General features: G+C 37.7%; 1 protein-coding gene across 1 annotated transcript in view; it reads right to left on the bottom strand.

The window, feature by feature from the left end:
- SHISA9 (shisa family member 9) overlaps positions 1–19,114 on the bottom strand; it is a 279,534-nt gene that overhangs the window by 197,462 nt on the left and 62,958 nt on the right. The window contains exon 2 of the mRNA XM_075179782.1: positions 6,441–6,568. Coding sequence (XP_075035883.1) covers positions 6,441–6,568 — 128 coding nt within the window. The remainder of the gene's footprint in view (positions 1–6,440; positions 6,569–19,114) is intronic.

Below are 19,114 nucleotides of genomic sequence, written 5' to 3'. Positions count from 1 at the left end.
TATGATCCAAGGGTGGCTCCTGTGGTCTTGTAACATGGAGTCACCCTTAGTATAACTGGCAAATTACTTGAACTGTCTATCTGGAAGCTCTTCATCCTCTCTAATCTTTGCCAGATGACATTTATTTCAGAATATTCTCACACTATAGAAATATTCCACGCTGTAGAGGGAAGCACAGGCTGAGTACATACAATAAGGTCATGTTCACGTCAATGCGACTCAATTGGACGTTGATGCACTCGCAGATAAGCCTGTCAGGAGGCAAATCTCTTGCGGGTGCTGGAGGGTTGGTGCAAATATACACAATGATGATGATGACTATCAGCAGCACTGTCTAGCCGCTCCTGATTGGCTGACCCCTCAGCTTCAAATAATTAATTGGTTGCAGCTACATTATACGAAGTTGCGGCCATCTATTCACATTACTTAATTGACATTTCTACTTGGTCTACTGCAGAAAACTAGATTCCCATTTCATGATTAAAGGTGGAAAACAACAGATGATTCTATTTGATAAAATGTAATTTAATTTCATTTAGTTTAATTTGTATATGTGTTGTATTTAATAACATTTTATATGGAAATGTGAGATTTATTATTAACTGCCATGACATCTCTCTCTCTCTCATATATTTGACACAAAAATAGAGTAAAGCAACTTACATTAAAAGTGTATATACATCCAAGTCTAAATGAGCCCCACATATGTAAAATAGTCCCTAAAAGTATATTTAGCAATATAACACTTATCCAATTTCTAAATATTTCATATATATAGCACTGATCTATCCTGAAACTCCTTAGTAGTAATGAGTAGAAAGTCCTCTGTCTACAGCTATAGTCAGCCCATTGAAAGTGTCAGCAGCTGCAGGACAAGTAAGTGCTACATGTACTCAGGGGAGGGCTGGCAAATTTCAGCCTGGGGGGTCAAGACTCGACTCAGCATCTTATTTTAAAAGGGAAAAAAAGCAGGTGGCCCAGTGACCCAGCCCAAGTTAGCCCACTATGGGACCAGCCCGGGGGTCAGATGCCCGCCTTCCCCTCAGCCCAGCCTGCCCCTGCATGTACTCTACTAGTGGGTGTATATGGGGGAGAGGTTGTGGGCCTGTTTCACCAAGGAGCACAAAGTGAACACAATTTGTGTTTGGTTTTTTTAAACGAGCAAAAAAATGCCAGCAGGCATGCCCATGTTCAACAAGGGGAGGATCCCAAGAAACGTTTCTAGTTGAATACATATCTAAGTAGACTTTGCCTATACTTGTCGTATGCAGACAGACACAACACAGTGTGCAATGCTTATGTATATAAAGTCCCATCAGAACGCACAGATTAAAAAATAGTATTAAATACATTAAAACCTGTTAATAATATAATCATTACTGGAAAGACATTGAAAAAAAAATAATAATTTATTTTTCATTTTGTTTTACATGAAATATATTTATCAGGATGTTATTAATGCCTACTGTACATAAAATGCATTTTTAAAGTTGATTTTGATTGCAAACACATTTTCCAGCATGCATACACAGCCATCATCATCATCCCTCAGCACTTGCAACTGCCTTATAGTGATACGGCTGAAAATCACAGACCTCAGAAATGCCCAGAGCTTGAATCGGATAGATGTGCATTTGCTCAACCTTGTCGTGTCCTTACAGTACATTGACTACATGCATACACCCCCTCCCTCCCCAATTCAGCCCTTGACATCACAGGCTATCAGAAGTGTCCTTTGCATTCAGAGATGAATTACATACACTTGCGTTCACTGTCGTATAGCAATTTAACACGTATCGGCATTTACGTTCCTTAATGAATCGGGCCCAGTATGTGCAAAACAGACCATCCTATGAGGAAAATATCCATGATTGCATCTTTAAAAAAGGAATGTTTTGCTTATTGCTACTGTATTACAAGCTACTATCCTGTACCGAGGGCTATGTGAGCTAGTTCGCGCTTGTCTTTATTGGGAGCGTTGGGCTGTGTTAGATTGGTTCCAGGTTTTCCTTGTTTTGTTACCTTACATCTTATTAGGGTAGTTGCACTAAAGCTGGTGTGGGGGATGCAGTTCTTGAGGTAGAGTTACAAATTATAGCTCTAATAGTAAATAACTTATTCTGTCCAAAAGTTATGATTACAGAAACAGGCAGCTTCCGAGATATGAGTGTTCTCTTGTTCTTCTTCCATTCCCTATTTAAAGAACATTGTTACAGAATTATTCTGTCATCAGAACGCCATTACCAGCCTAAAATAAATAAAAAAAAAAAATTTGCTGTTTTGGTTTGAAGATTATTAAGTTAGTAAGATTATTAGAAAAATGTAGCAAGAAATGGAATCATGTCAGATAAGCACACTATATATAGACTTATATACCAGCCACTGCCTAGACTTTCCATTAGACTGCATTTTATAGAACAATACATTGTATATCTAGTTCAAACATGACATAAAAATGTTTCACCGGAGCCTCCAGTATTCACATTCTCTATGGCAATGGTGTGGTTACAACAATTGCCAATAGTCACAGACATGGGAGGCTGGGAGTTACAGATAATAGGCATCATGTGGTTGGAGTATATCAATCTATTTCCTCCTCTGCTGTAGTAACTTTTTTACAAGAGACACTGATCTGTCCACTCTGACATTTACCGAAATTCAGTTCCGGCATATTGTTCCACTGCAGCTTAAAGGTAAAAAGTCACTGCCTGTAGCAGGGAATCATACCATTTATAATAATCCAACCAGTGTCTCCCTATGTGTATCGCTTGCTGTAAGCCATACATATATATCACAGTCAGGGAAAGGTTTAATAAAATGAGGCTGTTAGAAGCATGCCCTGTCTCAAGTCATTTTCAGTAAAGCCGTTCTTAATGTATGACCCCTGTCTATGTTATAGATGAACTGCACAATACTTTTAAAAATAATACCCGGCTGCTGCGGTGCCAGTAGTTTATTGTTAGATACAAAGGCCTCATTTCAAGCTTTTATGTATAGATCAGGACCTGATTTATATACAATAAAAGATCCCGATAGACAAGGTGCCTTTGGTTCTCCTGGCTCTGCCGACAATGGATGAGATCATCAGGGAAAATACATTAAGAGCTAAACTGTCTGAATTACAAAACGAGTTCAATTTAAAACATGCAAAGTTTTCACAGATGAGTGCCAAAGGAGGGGATTGTTAGTAGGCACCTTTTATCGACCAGTGGCCACTACAACATCGTTAATAGTCAAACTAACTGTAGAGGCCATTCAGAGGTGCTATAATTAAAAGAGGTGTAGTCAGGAGCATAACTAGACATTTGTAGGCCACATACCAATTTTTCAGGTACCCCCAAAACCGTAATTTCTAGCTCTGAGAGGAACATCAGAGCTCCCTTTTCACTCTGAGCAGAATTGAGTTATGGAGCCTGTAAAAGGAAGGTATGGTGCACTAAATATGTTATTATGCACTCTCTATATTTATACACTGTTACTAGATAACCTTGTCTAATTACACACACTCTTCCTTATAAGCCACACCAACTCCAGTCCTTTGCACCAGTTTACATAACATGCAACCCTCACAGCGTTCTTTGTTTAATAGTTACTGTATCAATGTAGTATGAAACCCACAATAATAATGCATATATATGTATAAATAGTATATTTTACTTATTCAACAATGTTACATCATATATTTAATAACATGAATATATAACAGACTGGTTAAATAAGGATCACAGTCAGCCAGCAATATGCATATTACAATGCAATATGGAGTAACAAAGAACAACAAATGTAGGCACTGAATTTGTGATTGAAATGTCTAAAAGTTCTTAAATATTTTTCTCATTATGGGAGACTTCCATAGGCAAACCAAGGGAGGGTTTCCTAGTGCCTGGTAACCCCCTCCCTCCGGGGGGTACTGTATGCTTGAGGTGGCTGGACCCTGCCTGGGACAAGCCACTTGGCAGCTTGTGTGCAGATCGTTTCTGTCTGCACTGTTCACAACCATCTCTCCCCTACATGTATTGAAAGCAGCAAGAACAGGTAGGAGAGAGCAGGAAGTCTGTCAACTGTTCTGACACACTCAATCAGGACTTTGTCCTGATTGTAGGAACAGTTGGGAGGTATGTTCTGCTTCACATGTCTGTGCTCGAAAAGGGAGCGCTACGTGCACCTAACAGTAGTGCACGCAGCATTACCCTTGTATATGATGGGGATAGGAAGAGTTGGAGAGCAGCCAAGCACTGTCTAATATTATAGCCACGCCCCGAAGCATACTGGCCCTGCCCACTGGCGGTGTGCCATGGAAACCCCTCTATACAAATCCTGCGTTTGCCCCTGACTTCTGAACATTCACTTTTTACTTGTCTGTAGGTATACAGGAATTGGATCTATTATCTGTAAACCCATTATATAGAAAAAAATCCAAATACCAGAAAAAAATAAAATGAATGCTAACTGCTATGATTATCTCATAAACAGGGACATCACTATTGACTATAACAGTCACCATGAGGAACACTGCTAATAGAAATGGTTAGGTGACATTTTTAGTGATCTATTAGAATATATTTATCACTTACCTGCACTGCCGCTTTTGTCATCTCTGGATAGCTGGGTGTATGCAGACCACTGTCTATGGCCAGCACCATTACTGTTGAACATGCCCTATGTTATCATGTTTGAACTGAGTAGTACAAATATATTTTCATGCATCTTGGTTTAAACCACTGATGTTGGCATGATGACGAGAGATGAGGGCCATAGACAGAAGACTGCACATGTTTTGTCCCCCAGAGAGAGTATAGGCTGCATTACAGCTTAGTGTTAGATACACTCTTTTAGAGTATACCTATAGTATACAGTTTGTACTTAAACTCCTTTAACACTATAAAAGTCAAATGCCAGAGACAGTGAAAAACTGATATGTAATATGTAAATTAGTTTTACATGTAATTAATGATACCTTAGACATATAAAAAGTACAGGAAATCCCTACATATGGAAATCATATATCTGAAGTATTCTAGATGCAATGCTCTAGTCAATTTCACCAGAAGCCAATAAGCTAGCAGTATGGTTTTGGACTGTGTAGGGAAACTGGAGCACCTGGCAGGGGCGCACGCAGGATTTTAAAGGGGGACTTTCCCCCCCCCCCCCCCGAAAAAAACAAAACACTTCAGCGGCACTGTATTGTACAGCAGCCGCGGCGCTGTCAACGAAGCGTCCGCGGCGGAAACTTCTTTGACAGCGCCGCGGCTGCTGTACAGTACAGTGCCGCTATGTAGGGGCACTGTTTAGCCCCCGATCTTTGCAGAGGGGAGGGGTTTCTGGAGAACCAGAAACCCCCCCCTGCGTGTGCCCCTGCCTGGAGGAAGCCCAAGCAAACATAAGAAGAACATACAAACTCACAAAGATGGTGCCCTGATCAGAATAGAACCCAAGAACCCAGTGATGTGAGGAAGTGATGCTAACCACTGTGTCTCTCATATAAAGAGTTGTATCTGCCACCTCTGATACTGCTCTCGGTCATATTTTCAGATTGTCATATTTTCAATTGTCTCACTCGCAATGATCACATAACCCATGTACCAATGTAATAAATATCACACATATCACATGTCCCTTTTCAATAAGTCTAACATTAGGCCCTGAAAGGAGAAGGCTATGTCTACTCAAGCTTTTGTTCCTTTTTTTTAATTAGATTTTTTTCTCTCATGTGGTGCCATCCAGCGGCATGGGAAATGGGACAGTGTGAGATACCGTGTGATATTAGGTAAAGACTTTCAGCCAGCAAAGCAAACAGAAGGAACAAAGAAAATAGTTGAAAATAATTAGTATAATAAAAGGAGATTAAATAAAGAAAATGAAGGTCTACATTATTTTGCAATGCAAATATAAATTCACTGAAATTGTTATATACATTAAAAGCCATCTTAAGAACACAGGAATGATGAATGAATGGTAAATTAATGTTTGCAATTTCCTACATCAAGTAATTAAAAGCAACAAAACAAGTTTGCACAAATAGGGCTTAACTCATTACTATTCACAATGCTCAATTTTCAACAACCAGAAGAAGCAGATTGCAGAGTAACTACTATGATTCCTAATCTAATGCAAACCCAGTGGGACTTTAAAAAGCCACCAAGGTTAAAAGGCACAAGATGAAAACATACAGATGTGTAAAAAATCCATTTGCGGTAAAGAAGCCAAACCTAAATACAAGCATCAATGTGAAGATGACATCGGTCAACTTTACAACCATCAAACCAACAGAGGACATGTGGCATAAAAGTATAACGTCACATAAGCACAAAGGCACTTCTGGCCATGTAATTATATAATTGCCAATTAGAGAGAAATTAAACCACATGAACTAAGTTTCCTAAACGGGTTATCTGATTACACATCCAGCTGCGGTCTTTAAGCCATGCAGTAAAACTCACGTAAGTTATTTGCAGATTGTCGAGACTGCATGGTGTCATAGTGCTGCATATGAACCACGAGGTTTGCATCTCTCTCCATGTGGTCTGCCGAGCAATGGCTCTGTTGTCGCATCACATCAGCAAGAGCCCTAGGGACAGGAGTAAGATGTACACTCATATTAGTATTGTTGTGAAATACGAAGCCACAAGCAATGGACACATAACATACCAACTCCAATGTCAATGTATGCTAGGTGATTTGAAAATTATAGTTATTACCTTTTCAGCTGCCTTCTGGTGGCCACACAAGTACATACTAAAATTGTTTACAGATTTTATCTTTGTTTAAAAGACTATAACTGCTGTTTTTTTATTTAGATGGGATAGTTTATTGAGAGGCCCCAAAAAAAGCCAAATTGAAGGATATCACTTTTGTATAGTTTTCTGAGCTTAAACATATAACATGGGATATCACTTATCAATATCATCAACATTTATTTATATAGCGCCAGCCTATATCGTAGTGCTTTACAATTGGGAACCAACATAGTAATAAAACAAAACTGGGAATTACAGACAGACAGACAGACAGACAGACAGAGGAAAGAGGTTGTGTCACTTATAGAACTTCAAAACAAACAAGGGTTTCATAGACTGTGTAAGGTTGCAAAAATGTATAGGGCACCTGCTGTCTGATACTACCTGATTAGACTATGCTGGTCATATTTCATATTCAGACAGACAACTTGTGGTTAGTGACTGAAGGCTGGCATATAAATAAATAGTCAAGTTCTCTCCTCTGGCCAATCAGATGATATTGGGTGTGTATTTCTCAGCCAATCAGCTTTTAGTTTCAAAATTAATAAGAAAGCTCAAAAAAGTGAAGACAAGAGGTGGAGTTGGGGAAGGTGGATGATTGCCATGGTTATGTTTATTACCAAGTATAGCCAAAAATGAATGTGTTTATAGCAGACTGAGTGCCTGTGTCTATATGTCAGATTAATCCATGTTGATTTTGTTATTTGTTGATGGGCTTATAACTGCCAACAAATAGTCTGCTACTTAAAAAGTGTAAATCATTTGAGATGTCTTAATGAAATGCAACAATAGTGGAGATATTTTTTCTGGTTTTGACAGGTAGGCATTGTCTAATGATTATTACTTGTGCAATGACTCCCGTAATTTGTCCTGACCTAATTTTATAGGGGAACAGTTTTTTGTTTTTTTCATATTCCAACATAAAAACAATGCATCTGTCAAACTGTATTAAGTTGTTTCAATAAGCCACATTTCATGATTTAATAAAACTGAACACAACTTGACACATGAGTCACAATGAATCAGACGATTTTATAGAAAGGACTGGTCTTTTAGGGGTTAGTAGCAGCTACCCTGGGCACAGAAGATTCTGCATATATCTGAATTTTGCAAATGGCCTTTAATCCCAAAACACTAAGTTTGTAGCTGTGTGACATTACATTTAATAAAAGACTATTTAAACAAATAAAGTAAATCTAATATCAGCTCTGTAGATGTATATGCTTTCTGGTACATAAATATACAATTACTTGTCACTGTTCGTATATATGATGTGGAATAAAATAACATGATGAAAACATATACAAAAGCCACAATTATGTCATTCAGTCAAAGTTAGTCTGAGGTCACAAATTATGTATTTTGCCAATTTTATTTATACACCATCATTTCCAATATTGGAATACAGTATACAAGGCAGTTTGACATAGGCACTTAAGAGCACAATAATTATTCTATTGTTTTTTTTTAATTACTTACATTCAATAAATCCTATTTATATAGCAAACATAAAAAGAAAAAGAGAAGTGTTATGCTAGGTACACACTACACGGTTTTCGTCCAATAATCGGCTCAATCAGCCGACATACGACCGCTCGTTCAAAAGTTGGGTCAGTGTGTGTAGTGACACGATGGTCGATAGTCTGCCCAAATGGACGATTGTCGCCTCATTTGGTTGGTCGTACCATTTAATATTTTTGTTCCAGTCTCGTTTCCGTTGTGTAGTGTGTATAAACTTCCGTCCGATCCACGACAATCCTCCGATACTTCCTCGACCTGGGGGGCGTGCGTATGTAAATTTTTGATGTCTGTCCCAGTACATGTTTTGTATAGATGTATATTGCACTTGTCTGGCTGCAGACCATTACACTTGTATAAAGCACGTGTGTTATTACCCTTTGCGTCTATGTTGGCAATGTATTCATATTTACCCTTTATTTCTAAATTTTATGTATGTTACTAAACTTCTATTTTATAGGAATGAATGAAGAGTCAGTGTTGCCTTCTCTTTTTATGCAGCTTTGGGTGTTAACTATAGTGAAAGCTCTGCCCCTTTAGGCTAATGTCTTTGGTATATCATTACATCCCCCGCAAATGATGCTTCAGTGAGTACGAAATGAAAATCACTGCTCATGACTAGATGGCTGTAAAAAGTCGCTAAAGGGACGTCCGCTCTTCCCTTTATTGTTCTAAACAAGGCTAGTGTGAATGCAGTCCATGGACCGAGCGATCGGACCATCGATCGCATGTAAAATCGCTCGGCATAAAAAGTTGGTGGAAATTTCTACAGTGTGTACCTAGCTATACTGTGCATTCTGAAGCCACTTATTACTAAGATCCAAGACAATCTTAGGAAGAAACTAACGATGAACAAAATGTTCTCACATTCATCCAGCAGAATTTGGCCTTAAGTGTTTCCATGCATAATTGAATTTCACCACAAAGTAATTTATCTCTAAAATAAATATTTCCAAAAAAATAGAAAAACACTGTAAATATGCTCTTAGCCAAAGCAATAATTCAGATTGTGACCATAAAATGACTACACTCTACTATGAAATCTAGCTCATTGTATCAGTCAATTAAAATAAAGCAAACTGATATATATGGTCACGGTTAGTTTTTCTGACAATTAATTATGCCTGTGCCAAGGTCACATGGAAGAAAGTTTTAAATTTTTTCATTCAATTTAATAGCTATTCTTCTAGAACGCACATGATGTGGATTAAACTATGATGCTAATAAGAATAGAGAGAAACACAAATTCATACAAAAAAAAAAAAAGGCTAATTGTTTACAATCAGTGTTTCTGTATTACTGTGGATCCCCTACTCAAATTAATTACAGAGTGAACATTACTTATGCAGCACGGTAATATATACAAAATTTCAGGTACAGTTTACCAACTAAAATCTATTTTACAAACTAATTTTTGGTGTCAGGGACAGTGACAAAGTAACTTCTCAAAGCAATCGATGAGATTTCAGTTGTCCTTCCATGTCTATCAATACCATTGCTATTCGGAGCTTTTACTTGCTACGCTGCTTAAAGAACTAAGAAATAATGTCAGTGCACAATCATCAGGGCCTGATTAATGGTTCATGATGCCCTACACTAATACGCTCATAACGCCCCCTATGTCATTCGTAGTAGGTAAAAACATGGCTTTCTTCACCCACCGCCAATGTTTGTCATGCTTTCTTTTTATTTTGGAAAACAACTATTCTCTTATATTTTTAAATAATCTTCAGTTTATACCTGTCACAATTTTGCACCTCTCAAGTGCCTCGTGCCCTAGGCTGCAGCTTATTCGATAATCAGGCCTTCATCTCATAGGTGACTGGTGAGGCTTGAAAACTGTAAGAGGCCTCCATGTTTTCATTGCTCTAACTTGTGCCAGAGTAACTTATATTACAACAAGGCAGTAACCCTAATTAGCTTTTAGGTGATCCCTCTGCACCAGGCCCAGCGCTCCCATTAGGCAAGGTTAGGCACTTGCCTAGGGCGCCGGGCTCTGGAGGGCGCCACAGAATTCTAAAATACTTTAAAACTGTGCGGCGACCGCTGACCATACCTGTCACAGCCGTCGCACAGCATTCAGATGCACGGGGAGGGGGAAGAGGCTATTTTGTCACCACCGCCGCCTCTCTGCTCTGTCTCCTCCCCTCCACTTACTAGTGTCAGTGAGTGGAGGGGAGGAGACGGAGCAGAGAGGCGGCGGTGGTGAGACAAGGTAAGGGGAGGAGGGAGGAGGGAGGAGGGCGGACTATGATGTACTCTGTTATGATAGTATAATGTAGTATTATAATATAGCATATTATAATCAGTTATAGCTTGCAAGGGGGTCTTGCAGTAAAGTAAAGTACTTTGGAAGGGGTATAGGGAAAGGGAACATGAAGTCACACATACTGCTGTACAGTCACTAGTTAAGAAAGCCAAAATCCAATATCCTGCATGATAATTCCTGCATGATAATCCTTGCCATTTTTTAAATCATCAAAACTATGTCTATTAAATGTAACTTGATCATAAAATAGATTTAGACATTCCCAGCTGCCAACGTGAAATAAATAATTGCTCCTTAAGAATACCATAATAATTCTGCCGGGGAAGATATCCAAACCCTTTGTGGCTGATAGATGAGGTGTTGCCCTTTATCTGTATTTTAGGTCCGGTGCATGCTGATTAGCAGCAGTATATCCACGCTTCTATCAGGATATTTAGGTTTGTTATTTATTAATGTAAATGCTTTGGTGACTCACATTAATAGACACGGAAAAGCTTTCTCCAATTATGAAAATGGCTAATACACAAATACCTTTTTCTATGGGTTGATTTAAAAGTTGTACTGTAAAAAAAATTCTTTCCTTTGAAAATATTATAACCTTAACTTCTCTATTGAAGCTGCTTATTGTAGAGAAGGTGGTTTTTCCATGTGTATGGGGAGGTCACTCTTGAAATGGAAGTGGTGTGTGGTGTCTACCATCTTCAATTGCAGCTAGTATAGCAAGCAGCTGGCTAAGCCTCACTGCAAAGGCTGCAGTGCCATAAAGTTATAGATCTTTGGATGTCATAATTAATAGGACACTTAATGGAAGCTTACATGTTTATGTTCTGTATAATTCTACTTACTATACTTTACAAAGAGATCTTCAACTTTCTATGTTAAGCTATCCACACCATTTTCAACCATGTTTTGACTTAAAACAACCAGTGAATCTAATTTAAACTGATAAAACTTTCAGTAGGACAATGGAACATGTAGTTGTCTGCTGACTGTGATTGTTATCTGAGTGCAATCATCAGTCAACGATGTAATCCTGCCATGTAGATCTACTGGGCAAACGGACACAAATTACGTAATTTGTTCCTCTGGCCCAAAGACTGATTCTTCCCCCATGTAAGCAACTTTAATTTCCAAGATAAACTGCCCATTTCTACTTACCATGGCTATGTTCTCTAACAAATGACAAGTCCATGAACTCACAAGAACTTAGTTCTAAGACCTGCTGAAAAGTGTTACTTTTAAGTGCCATTCTTTGTAGTTACAAGATTTATATCCAAAGACCGGATTGTATTGGGTGCTGACTAAAACTTATACTATAAAGTAAACTAGCCATGAAAAATATTAAATAATAATCATAAAAAATAATAATACCAATCTCATTAAGAATTCAAATGTAATACAGGTCATCACATAGCCACAGATTTTATTAACTCTTGGAGAAGATGATTGCCTCTCTTCTATGGGGTTGTTATGTGACAATTCTCAAGTAACTAGATAAAGAACCAAAATACTATAGAGAGCGCAGACGCATATTATCATAAAAAACTCTATCAAAAAGACACTTAGAAATAAAACTTATTCCTTCACATAATAAAGTAAGTTCATTAGACAGGCAGATTTAAGGACTTCACTTTAGCATCTGTATGTAATCAAACAAATCACTATAGTGCACTTATAGGGGAATTGATCTTGTCAATTATTCCAGGTAGATTGGCTCCAACTTCATTATACTCAAAATAAGGAGAAAAAAAAAATGAATAAATAATTATATAGTATGGGTTCAGGATCGCAATTCAAACAAGCCTTATCAGAGGGACCAGTCAATCATTATAAAGTCTACTTCAGGTGGGAGCAAATTACAGGTAGAGCTAGGACAGTCTTTGTCAGCGATCTCTCACACCACCGACCTCAGCTGGTTTTCTAATCCCTTAGACCCAGCACAGATCCACCAGCTTCCCAGCGGTTCTCTTACCCTCCTTTAGCTTGTTGCCGTAGAGGTTCAAACGCCAATAGACCCAGGTTTTGCCAAGATTATACAGGCATTACTGCAGTTTTAGGAGTCAAAGTCAATAGTCAGTCCTTAAATCACCAAGCAAAAATCCGATGTTACGCGTTTCTCTGGGAGAAAGAGAACTACACTATAGGGATGATGTGTTTTATTACATACAGATGCTAAAGTGGAGTCCTTAAATCTGCCTGTTTAGTGGACTTAAGTAAGGAAAGTAAGGCAAAAAAAGGAGTACCGGTAAGCTTTCTCCTGGACAAGCCATCTTACAATGCAAAATATGTAAATTAGTTTATTATTTTGCTCATAATTTAAATACTGGCTGCTTTATCATGTAGCACACAAATACTTAATAGCTTTATTTTCACATTGATATTTAAAGTTGATCTAGGACATGCCCTACCCCAACTATAAGTTTGTCCCCACATTTTAAATTTACCTCCCCATCCAATGCAACATGGTTTTGCCAAGGTGCAAAGTTACTCCTTTTTTTTTGCTTTATTTTCCTTAATGAATCAGGCTCTATGGGCTCTATGGGCCTGATTCATTAAGGAACTTAGGCAAGAAATTTCTTACTTAAGTCTCCTCCTATATGTTTTGGTTAGTTTAAAATTTAAGGAGTGAAGGAGTGTGACGGGGTAATCTTTTTTATGTTATTGGTGTTTATGATTCTTATTTTTGACTTTGGAGAGACCCTGGTTTGTTTGATGGGTCTTCTCGTTTTCCACCACTAAGAAATTAGTGTAACTTGGATCTAATATACCTGTATTTATTAGATCCAGTTTACCTGATACAGGTCTCTTGAGCACTGTCCTGGCTCTTTCCAATGTTGATATCACAGGAATTCCACTTTGATTGAGGCAGCAGCACATAGTGTTTACTTCAAATGGTGTTTCCTGCCATCGGGGTCTCACTGACAGCTGGGTTTAGTGGGGGCAGTTCTTTCAGAAGAGCTCTGACACCTCTTTAAATCTGCAGTTTTAAAATTGTGGAATGAAGAGGCCATCACTTCATTATTTTAAATCAATGTGCATTTGGCAGCTTGTTAATGTAAATAACCCTTTCACAGCTAGAAATTAAATCTTCTTTCTTTCAACTACAACGAGTATTCTCATGTCCTCTGTGAAGACCCCCAATAGTGAATAGGCTGCCTGGGCATTTTATGTATAGGCCATGAATGTATTTTTACAATGTGACCATACCCTACCTTAAATACATCTTCTCTGTTTACATGTGACAACAAAGGGGAAATATAAATGTTTGTCCGGTGAGTCAACATATATATTATTTGTGTTAAATAAGAAGAATCACAGACCGTTTTAAATGCAGCACCTTCAACACATCAAATAACATTCACAAACACAAAAAAGAATATATAAAATAAAAACATCAACACTCAAAAATAACAAATAAAAATAATATTATTAGCTATAACCAGCTGATATATTAATATAAAATTGCGCATGTAACAGGGACATGTTATTCATAGATTGAAGCAAAAATATAAAAGAATATATTACTACTGATATTATAAATATATAAAAAGCATATACGAGGCTATCATTTTTTCACTTATATGGGAACATTCACTCGAAATTCAAGCCATTAGGTATATAGTATGTATGTTCAATGTTAATAGATACTAATCCTCTTGTCTGTAAAGGTTCTCCTTCTGATATGAGATATGGATTCCTATACATGTAACCCTATTCTATGCCTTTTACCAACAGAAGATTTATATTAAGCTGCCCCCACATTGGACTTTGGCGAGCCAGTATGGTCATTTTGACCAAACTGACAAACCATTAGGACGTCACTACACTCCATACAGACAGACAATGTGCTCACATTGGATGTGACAAGATGAGCAATTGCACAATGGAATAAAACCTACACCAATCTACTGGACTCTAATTGATTGTGAGTCACTATAGTGCTAAGTATGATGTAAATGTAGCAAGTGTACACAGAACTGAAATGAAGATGAAGATCAGAATAGGCAGAGGCCACTGGTAAGGCACAGGTCATATCACAAGTCAGTCTCAAATAATTGCATTCACAGATGTTTTCCACTAGAACAATCCAGGAAGAATGGCTGCCAGAGGGGATGTAATCCCCTTTTATAAGGCTATATACAATTTTTGATCCTTGCAGATTATCTTTTTTATGCTTTTGTCTGCTTTACTGCTATATTGTGCCCATAAATGAAAAAATATTTACTCAACTAGAATACTGAACGAAACCGATACAAAGGTGCATAGTGAAAATCCCTACAGAGGTAGTATATCAACTCAAACATCTAGTGCGGAGAGGGTTAAACAAGCTTTTTTCCAACGAGGAGAGAATCTTTTCCCCATCATTTTCTAGCCTACATTTTTGGTAGATAGTGTTAGTACTTTTTAAGTTTTATATTTCATTACATTTATAATGGTATGGTGTATTTGTTCATCACATTGCCCTACAATATGTACAGCTATACATATATTTATTAGGATAATGGTTAATATAAAATGACATATATGACATGATCTTAGCATAGTGTTCAGTTTTCAGTCATTTTTAAAACCACACCATTAACAGTGATGCAGCGCTGAGTTAAAGTGAAATAATTGCCGACAAATGCATGGATAGGAATAAATGAAGGAAGGGATCCTGATTAACAAGACAAGATGGCACAAATAATCCTAAACATAGAAGAATCATCAATTAACCCAAAGCGACTTCGGAATGTCTTGATCAACGTTATCCTAATAACCACTTAGGCATACAGCTTAATCAATGTTTTCAAAGATAATTACCTGATATAGTTTGGAAAAACACTTTCCTTGTAATTTGATGCATGAATAATAGGCCTCTGAAATACAAATATATTGTGTTTTGTACGATATTTGCAACTCATTGACCGTATCCTGTCTGGTTTTCACCAGAGTAAAGTGGCAACACTATGTACTTGGGAACTCACATGCTTGAAATAACTGGTACATTTTATTATGGAATAATGTGTACAGTACTTGCTGACCAAACCTATGGGATAAATGTACCTTTTATCCATTTTAAAATATTTATGCTATTTTTGGGGTTGAGTAGCTACGTAATGCATATGTTTTATTTGCATAGTAATTCTATAGCAAAATGTTTTTTTCTCTCTGAAAGATTATGACGGGGGAAGCAAAACCCTGCATCGTTCATGCATTAAACAGATGTTACTTGCCACGCAAAATGGAAAAGCACTATATAAAAACAGATTTACTAAAATGGATGTAGCTTAGACATGAAAATATAGGAAGCAAAAAGAAAAAAAAGAACTGTTCAACATTGCTATGTCTCATGTAAAGTAGCAAAATAGGGAGGATTACAAACAAATCGAAATATTTGATCTGCAGTCAGAGAATTAAATAATGTTTCCAGGAGTGGCCCTGAACATTAGGCCAACTGCTATGGCGTTCCCAGCACAATTCACCCTTGCAGATGAAATCACCTCCCCACGTTAGCATCTACTTACTGGTCACTGCTAACCAGAGATGAGCGATTAAATTATGTATCCTTGAAAAATTGAACCCAAGCAAAGAAACATTACATGGCTGCAGATCTCACTAAACCTCTCCTTTACCCAATGGTTAAATTAAAATTTCATTGCAAACATGCTGTCAGTGAGGCATTGTACTGCTTTAGGTAGCGAGAGTGAACAAGCATCTAGAAGTTGAACATAGTTGCTTTCAATATGCTAGAGGTGATCCCTGGAACATCAGAGATGTGGAAGTTAGAGTCTGTGGAATCATAGTAAGGTGGCATTGAATCCAATTATAGCTGTCGCTGTGCCATATAGCGGTAGAAGGAAAGTGTCTGATGGGGAATATAATCAGATTTACGGTGTTGTAATTCATCATTGTGATTTTAACATCTTCACCATGTCTTCCTCCCCCTCCCCTCCATCCCCCGCCTTCTTTCTCCAAACTATTTATTAATAATTTTGCAACCTTGCAACCTTTTTTTTTGCAATATGGTAGTCAAGTCAAATAAAAATATGAGTGCATTCCACACATCAGTGCTAGCAGTGTCTTATGGCTTTGTGGGGAAAGAATAGAAATTAGATTGCAGTCAAATTTGTCACATCAAATTTACTTTGTACAACAGGTCAGCCAGATAAAACAGACTGGCTATGTGCAAAACCTTGAATCAGTATTTTGTTTTTTCATACTGTGCAAAAGACAATTAAAATAAACATTCTAAAATTAAATCTGTCTAGGAAAAAAATCAAGTATAAAGATTATTATTCCAAAACATGATGGCATTAATGAGAGAAAGGGGGTTGCTGAAGAGCTGAAGAGTATGTTGAGGAAATTATTATCTAGGTTAATACCACAAAGGCTGGAAATATAATTTATAACCTAGAGTACAACAGTTACTCAAATCTCTAGGTTGGTCCTCCTTAACAGAGTTAGCACCTTCAGAGGGAGCAATCCTGAGGGGTCCTTTGGCCATTAAATTGGTTAAACAACTCATTTTAAGTGGAAGAATATTAGGGTTGGAAGTGGGTGACTACAATTAATTATTCCTTACATTTATACTTAGCCTGGCTAAGTATTTGCAAACTACTATCAAAATGGGGTCTGGAGTTGCAGGTAAATAGGGAGTGGGCGATTGAAAAAAATAGTGAGGTTGAAGAGAAGTGTATTAAGAGGGCCTCAGGCAGAAAATACAGAAGAACTACCCGGCCTATACTTTAGAATATGCACAAATCTGTACATGTACCAAAGTATTGATTTGTAGTTCTGTTCTATTTAAACTGATTTTCTTTGCAGCAAACTTTGTTATGGGCATGGACAACTTTGCTACAACAGTGAAATGTTAGAAGGTATGCACAACTAGAGATAAAAACCTTTCTCAACAACCAACACCAAAGTTAAGTAAAGCATTTGAAACTTCTAAAACAACTGTCACCCATTCCTTTTACTCTGCACTTATCAGCATAATCATAGAAAAAAAGGACCATGAGATTGCTGAAAAGTCTATCTTCACCCTGAGGTTTCTTTTGTGGTCTGGTAGTAGGTTCACCCTGAGGTTTCTTCTGTGGTCCGGTAATATGTTCACCCTGAGGTTTCTTCTGTAGTCTGGTAGTAGGTTCACTCTAAGGTTTCTTCTGTGGTCTAAGGTTTCTTTTGTGGTCTGGTATTAGGTTCACCCTAAGGTTTCTTCTGTGGTCTTTCACCCTAATATTTCTTCTGTGGTCTAGTAGTAGGTTCACACTAAGGTTTCTTCTGTTTTCTAAGGTTTCTTTTGTGGTCTGGTAGTATGTTCAACCTGAGGTTTCTTATGTGGTCTGGTAGTAGGTTTATCCTAAGGTTTCTTTTGTGGTCTGGTAGTAGGTTCATCCTGAGGTTTCTTCTGTGGTCCGGTAATATGTTCACTCTGAGGTTTCTTCTGTGGACCGGTAATAGGTTCACCCTAAGGTTTCTTCTGTAGTCTGGTAGTAGGTTCACTCTAAGGTTTCTTCTGTGGTCTAAGGTTTCTTTTGTGGTCTGTTATTAGGTTCACCCTAAGGTTTCTTCTGTGGTCTTTCACCCTAATATTTCTTCTGTGGTCTAGTAGTAGGTTCACACTAAGGTTTCTTCTGTTTTCTAAGGTTTCTTTTGTGGTCTGGTAGTATGTTCAACCTGAGGTTTCTTATGTGGTCTGGTAGTAGGTTTATCCTAAGGTTTCTTTTGTGATCTAGTAGTAGGTTCACCCTGAGAATTCTTCTGTGGTTTTGTGGTAGGGCTTCATATTTATTTTAAGATCCAGAAATGCTTTCTAAAGATAGCAATTCCAATAATGACAACCTATACAATTATACCACACATAAAAAATGTATTCTGTAGAGTAGTAGTATAATAAAGTATACTTCAAAATCATATATACACACATGTATATAGTGCACGTATATTTCACCTACTTGTTTTAAAACCCCAGGAAAATGTTATTGTTTGTTAGCTGCTGATGGACTATAGGCCTGTTGAAAAGCCAGAAATGAGTCCTGGGAGCTATGGTTGGAGAGAGAGGACAGGCTTCATCGATTAGACCCATGTACCAGGTCTTCCAAGTTACCAGTGATCCAGCTAGTAATCAGGAGTGGCACCTGAGTGGTGCTAGTAAAAGGCTGTAAGGCAGCTCAGTTAGTCTCTCACTGCCTGGGGACAGGGTCCGCAGAGTATCTGTGAGAGAAAGCCTGATATCTGCCTGTAAGTTACTGTGATAAAACTTTTTTTGTTTTTGCCTTAGTTTATTAGTCAGTTGTGACCAGTGTTTAGTTCGCAAGGTGTTTATTTTGGTGTTTTATTTTGTTTCCTTACTGAACAGAGCTGGCTTAGGTCGGTTGCATGAAAACTTTGAACTTGCGTGAAATCTTTTGGCAGCTATAAACACCATTTACTGCAGAAGATGGTACCAGGCCCCCCTACCTGGTCATAACTGATAGCATATTACAGAATTGTAGATGTTTTACTTTAATTTAAAATTGATGTCAACTTCTGTATAAGTGCATTACTAGAAACAAACATTAAAAAATAATTTTCTGTATCTCATTGACAAAAAATTAAGTTTTCTATT

This window comes from Mixophyes fleayi, chromosome 7 (genome assembly GCF_038048845.1).
Source record: "Mixophyes fleayi isolate aMixFle1 chromosome 7, aMixFle1.hap1, whole genome shotgun sequence".
Classification (NCBI taxonomy): domain Eukaryota; kingdom Metazoa; phylum Chordata; class Amphibia; order Anura; family Limnodynastidae; genus Mixophyes; species Mixophyes fleayi.
The sequence above is the reverse complement of the archived record's forward strand: the minus strand, read 5'-3'. Positions and strand labels throughout refer to the sequence as shown.